General features: G+C 40.7%; 1 protein-coding gene across 1 annotated transcript in view; it reads right to left on the reverse strand.

Annotated features, from left to right (window-relative positions):
* Nucleotides 1-6,619, reverse strand: part of LOC118329649 (echinoderm microtubule-associated protein-like 6) — a 90,927-nt gene that overhangs the window by 45,348 nt on the left and 38,960 nt on the right. Inside the window, exons 11-14 of the mRNA XM_035663878.1 lie at nucleotides 5,258-5,372; nucleotides 3,534-3,746; nucleotides 3,281-3,448; nucleotides 1,973-2,079 (exon numbers count right to left, since the gene is read on the reverse strand). Coding sequence (XP_035519771.1) covers nucleotides 1,973-2,079; nucleotides 3,281-3,448; nucleotides 3,534-3,746; nucleotides 5,258-5,372 — 603 coding nt within the window. The remainder of the gene's footprint in view (nucleotides 1-1,972; nucleotides 2,080-3,280; nucleotides 3,449-3,533; nucleotides 3,747-5,257; nucleotides 5,373-6,619) is intronic.

A 6,619-nucleotide genomic window follows, 5' to 3' on the forward strand; every position in this document is an offset into this window, starting at 1 on the left:
AATGGTGCCAAAATGTAAACAAATATAAACTTAAAAACAGGGATCCAATGTAGCCCACAGCTAACTTACTGAATTCATGGAATTGTAGCTCTAAAACTCAGGGCCTGATTATCCCCCCATATAGAAGGAAGATGAAGAGAGAATGAAAAAAATGGATATAGTTCTTTTTCAAGTTGCACTATCAATAATGTTTGACATAACAACGCCTCAGAATGTCTCACTAACATGGTGTAGCGTGGCTAAAGTGTTGGACAGACTCTGGACAGAAATTTTATTGCAACTGTAAAACGTCTAACACTTTGGGTTCGCTGATCATCATCATTTTTAAATTCTATATATCAGGAAATTTTTATTATAAATCATCTCCTGAAAACCTTTCAGCACAACACAATCTTCAATACATTATACTCAACAAAACGGGTTAACACATACTGTCCTCTGCCTCCTTTCATTGGTTAGAGAGAATGAAACTGAATGCACTCTGCAGTGTTTCTGCCCTCAGCAGAGAATAAGCCTGCTCATTTTCCATGCAAATTATTCTGTTGAGGGTGAGTTGGCGTGTTTCAGCCGTCTGAGAGTTTCACAGGGAGAGACTTGCTCCCAGGAGGTTTGGGACTGGCAGCGCTCCACTTTCACGCTGCTTTCCATCTACAAAACTGCATATTTTTGGAGCGTCATGGTGGATCAGTGCTGCGAGTTACAGACCATTTCAATGTGACTGGAATCTAGACTCCCTGTTTTCTCCCCAATATTTTCTTTATCACATCTTCTTCATCCTCCTGGGTGGTTTTGAGCTTTAACCATTTACCCTTCCTGTTTATCTTACTTTTATAATAACCTATGAGTAAAATAATGAAAATGTAGCATAAAAACACACATTTCCATATTCCATAAGTGCTAGAAAGTGGGTGTACTCTCTATTTATTACAAGAGGCATTCATTTACAACTGCAAAAAGAGTCTACAGCCCTGCTCTGTGATTCTGTATGGAGCACTGAGCTAAATGCATAACATCAGCATGCTAATTTACTCACAATGACTATACTAATATGTTGATGTTTAGAAATAATAATGTTTATCATGTCTATCACCTTCATGGTAACATTTGTACAACTGAGGCTAATAAGAATGTAATTTTGAGATATTTCAGTGAAAATGTGTAAACTGTGACTGATGGAGGCATTAGATGAAAAGTCAAAATGAGAATGCCCAAATATTGGACTTGTTGCAGAAATAACGTTAGACAGTTAACAAGTTAATATTGCTTATTTATGTGTGTAGCTGTCATAATAGTGTCAAGCTAATGTTGACTCTCAATCAGGATTGTTAAAGACTAAACATAACGCAACAGAACAGCATCTGACTGTGGTAATCATAGTGGTGGAATGTAAGTACTGTAGTTTTTCTGCTACTTTATAATTCTACTCCACTCCATTTCAGAGGCAAATATTGCACAAAGGCAAAAATATTGGCAAAGGCAGGAAGGATAAGGGAATACAGTAATAATAATAATCCATGTTTTCCTGCTCTTTCCAATTAAACTTTGGAGCTTCTGATAAATCTAAACACACTTGGAGTCTTTCTCTTTGTCTGTCATACACACACACGCACACGCTTTGAGCTCTATCTACAAGCAGCACATTGTTGCAGCACTGGCGGCGCCCAACGAACAGTAGTTACACGGACGTCTGCCAGGCAGCTTCTGGCACTAGAGATAAGGCGTGTTTTAAGATCACCATAGCAACCACACTGAGCCCTGCTGCGCTGTGGATGATGGGAATATGAACGAGGAGCTGATGTAGTGGAGCCTCCATTAAAACACACTCAGCAGTAAAAACATTCATACATGTCCAAAGCTGCTCTGTAAAACCACTTTTGAGCATTTTGCTTATGGACTATGGATCACCATGGAAATAACTCATGTTGACATGTAACTGTCATGGAAATTTGACAGTCCAAACTCCAGGTCATACCTGTCTGTCATAATTGATCTGTGTCTCCTGCTCAATGTCGGAGTCAAGCTCCGGGACATCCGACACGTCGCTGTCCGACTCCTCACTGTTGGAGTCTCCGTGGCTGTCTACAGAGGAGAGATGAGAAAGAGAGATAAACATGTTGTTTTTAATTCAATTATCTACAACCACAAATTTGGTAAATGGGGAAAATGAAGACAAACGTGAACCTTCAAATGTTCATTACAAACATTTATTACACTGCAGAGCTACTTATTAGTTCAAGTGAGACCACTTAGGGATCCCTTCATGGGAACCCTTATAAGGACTCAAGATAGTCAAGAAAATTGGAACCATCTTCAGGACCTTAGTAACTCGTATGTGAATCTCTGAAGCCTCAAAGCAGAAACAACTTACTAGTTCCTTTCCAGAGACCCCCTAAAGCATACCAAAGAAAACTTGGCACCAAGAACTTCAAACTCTCTTGAAGTCTGCTGAAAACCAAGAAAACACCTAAAGCCATTAGAACTCTTATACTTTCAATTCTCATCAGGTCTGCTAAAAGTCTACTCAAAAGAACCTAAAGCCTGCTAAAGAAAACCTGGAACCATTAAAAAGAACCTGTCTAGGACCTGCACCACAAAAAGGATCTCTTAGGAAAAACTGGAACCTACTCTCACGGAGCCCTCTAAAGCCTACTCAAGAAAACCTGAAACCATCTACTGGACCCTTGTCACTCTCATTGTCTCTACAGCCTTCGCAAAATAACCAAACATGAGACACTAACAAGACCATGGAACTTGCACAAGGACCCCTATAGTCACGTAATATCAGAACTACTTTCCACACACTTGGAACTTCCATTAAGATTCCTAAAGCTGCTCAAGAAAACCCGGAACTTATACAGGACACTTGAAACCTATCCAAGAAACTTACACTTGGAACACTCATTGGGTCTCCTCAAGTCTATTCAACACAATCTGGCACCACCCTTGGCACGGTCAATGTGACCTCTAAAGCTTTTTGAAGAAAACCTGAAAGACGAGACCCTTCAAACTGTCAGGACCTAGTAAGCCTAAATGAAAAACGTGGGCACCTGGTTTTACAGAAACATTGGAACTCTCATAAACCCTCCTAAAACTCCCTCAAGCCCAGTTTGACCACAGGAGCTCACAAAAGGACCTCAGAAAACCTGCTCAAGGACCTCTGAAGCCCCCTCAAGAAAACCTGTAACTAGTTAGGAAAGCATTGTCTGCTCTGTTGTAATGTACCCCTACTTGGTTCGTCATCCTCTGATCTGCTTCACTCAACGCTACCCTGTTTCCCTACCTTGTATGTTGATATCCACTCCTCCATTCATGACTGACTCTGGTAGAAACCTCCACTGGAAGAGGGCGTGGTCAGCCCCACCCGTGGTCAGCACCCACTGCAGGTCATGTGACCAGCGGACATTAGTCACATGGGCTGAGTGACCAATGTACTTCTTGAATTTGGCTCCTTGGAGAGAATAGACAACTTACATTTAACAACAAAACAGGGAGAAGAAAGTACAAAAGACAGAGAAGGAAAGAAAGCTAGAGACCTTTCCTCAAACAGGGGAAGCGGTACAGCTTAACAAGGCCGAGGTCGTCTCCGGTAACAAGCACAGCAGCAGCATGATTGGCATCCACGGCGTTGATCTCTGTTAGATTAGAGTATTTAGGCCAGATGCCACTGACTTCTGAGCCCAGAACGCCACTCCAGGATGCCCAGCACTGACCTTTTACCTCCTCTTTACTGACAATTGGTTTCCCCACTGCAGGAGGACGAAAACAGCGTGTGAATGTTACATCTGAAAATACCTTTTTAATTCCTGTGGAGTTTCATGTATTAGCATGCACCAGTTTGTCTTTATGTAGATGCTAATGATAAAAAACAGCCTATTTGCAAATTTTTTATCAGTGATCACTTGGAACAGACAAAAGCGGGAAAGGGAAATGTGGGTATGGTGCAGATTTTAATCTTCCACGCTAAAATCTGTTCTGAGTCAAGCTGCAGAGCTGGTTTCTCTTGGTGGAAGTTTTGTGTGGGAAATCTTGTGAACAGTCTGTTACAATGGCAACACATCATATGTGTTTTCGGTTTGCTTTGACATCTAAATAAATGTTTTGTGGTATGATCCAGCCTTTCCCTTCTATCTTCCTTACTTTCTCCTTCTTTCTTTTATCCGTCATTCACTCCGGGATAGTTTTTTCCCCTGTTTCTGTCCTAAAAGTTAAAGTCCTCATCAGACCACATTTTTTCTGCTATTAATGGTCAGACTTTTTTTCTGCTACAGCCGTTCAATTCATTGACATTCTTTAATTATTTCTCTACAAGGTAGTCTTCATTGTTGGTGGCGGAGTTCGCCATTCCAAACTGCCTTCACATGGACAAGGGATTCACAGGAAACAATGCTGCATTGAATCCAGTGTAAATTTATCTCATTGATATCCACTCCACTGTTTACTTTTCACTCTCCCACTTACTGCTATTGCTAACCCAACATTTCCTACTGCTGCTGCTTAAAAGCATTCAAGTGGCAGAACAAAGTGATGGATTTTATTGTGCACAGCCACAGGAAATACAATGGTCATTTTAGTTATTATTTGTCTGTGGATGAGCTGTAAATCTGTCAAAGAGTAATGGAAGAGTCAACAGCAGCCACGGAGAGCTGTTAGCAATACAACCAACTCCTTTTACTGTATCCTGCTGTTGTGTGCAAAACTACTGGCTGTGTGTGCAGCGTGAAATCAGATGGAGGTTGTTCATTTCATGATGGAAAAAGGACAATTATCGAATGACTTCTTTATAAAAGCTGCTCAAGGTGTGTTTGCTGACCCCGGATTCAAATAATGTAGTATTTAACAGCTCTTGCTGTCACCATGGTAACCACAAGTTTCAACTACAACTGCAAAGCATTTTTACTTTTACTTTAAAAACATTTCCATTTCTTCGTCTTAAATTATCACAATCAGCCTCCTCCCTTACTGTGTCAGTCGTGTGTGTCCTTTCTCTGACAGGTACACTGGAGAAGTTCAGCTTATGAATACATGCATGAATCTGACTGTGTGTGTCTAGCAGTGTATTTCAGCATCGTTACATACTGGAGAGAAAGTAAGACTTAAAAAAAAAAAAGACTAACTGTAATAAGTATGAAAACATGTTTTTTTGTAATTTGGGTGAGCTGTGTGTAATGTGTATGCTTGCCCTATAATACAGAAAGCTCTTTTTTTTCTAGAACAGTTTGAGGAACCTAAGGCTGAAGGCATGACTGTAGAGACTCACTGGGCATTCGGTAGAAGAGGCGTTCTCCAGCTCCGTCGTTGGTCTGCAGGATTTTGCTGTCCAGAGACCAGTCCAGGTGTGTGATAAAACTGGTGGATTTACAGCACTCTCCTATCTGCAGGCAGACAGACAGAGGAAATTATAGCGTGATGGCATTATGTTAGTACTTTTGGTGGACTTTTGTTTTTGTACTGTTCTTTGTACCTTGTGGTTCATTCATACAAATTTTTCAACACATCCTTGTGTCTGAATAGGTCAATGGGCAATGACTCTCAAAACGGCGTATAAAACTTTTTCGAAAACGTTAAAAATGGCCGTTGGAGAGTACCAACAACAGTGGTACTGGACCTTCATCGTCACCTAGCTAACATTGTGAAATGGTCGCAGTGTGGTTAGGTGTAGGCACTAAAACTACTTGGTTAGAATTAGGCTAGCAGCACATTGCCAGACCATCTCCACAGTGCTAGCAGCAGGGACTTAAAAAAGCTAACAGGAGGAAAAATCTCACCAATGGCAGGCTTATCCCCCCAGTCTACAATCTACTTAGTTGGGTTTAGGCAACAAAAGTACTTGGTAAGGGTTAGGAGAAGATCACAGTTTGGGTTAAAATAAGTACACTAGTTAAGTAACTTAATTTACATTACGCATGGTTAAAACAACTGAAAGTTCACTTTTGGTTTTGCACAGGACACAAACAGCTCTCCTGGATGACCCACCATCCACCACCATGACTGACCCATCCATCCAATCTCCTCCCTAAGCGGACTTTGTCGTTCTTTATACATTGTCACCTGACTTCCTTCTTTGCTCCTGTCAATCACTTTGGCCCCTAGAGGTCGCTGCTGAACAATACGCACATATGGGTGGTAATAACCCTAACCTATTGGGCTGTTTTTCTGGTAAGGTGTTGTGTCTCTTCAAGTGTGTTAATTTTAGTCATGTTCATATTAGTGTTTCATGTTTAGTCCTTCCTGTTTTATTTTGTACTCACCTTTTCCCTCACAATTTAGAACCTGACTTCCTCCCTTCTGTTGAATTGGATTATTCCGATTTGTATTGTCTGCACCCCTGATTGTTTTTCTATTGTTTTACTTAAAGTGATAAATAGTTCTTGTTCCATGTCTTGTCAGTTTGTTTGTTCAGTTGGTAGAAAGAGTATTGTTAAGTGTTCAGCCAATGTTCTGTTATTTCATGTTTCAATTGAGTTTGTGTTTTTGTTGACCTCTTGGACACCTTTTGTTTGAATTTTATTTTGATAAATAAAATATAATAAAATTTTTGCTACATCTTTGTTTGTCCAGAGTCGTGCATTTGAGTCCCCAGTTACTGTGGTCAGAGGTGGAAAGCGCAGTGACCCCCAGG

Source organism: Morone saxatilis, unplaced genomic scaffold, assembly GCF_004916995.1.
Source record: "Morone saxatilis isolate NCDOM2014 unplaced genomic scaffold, NCSU_SB_2.0 Contig19, whole genome shotgun sequence".
Taxonomy (NCBI): Eukaryota; Metazoa; Chordata; class Actinopteri; family Moronidae; genus Morone; species Morone saxatilis.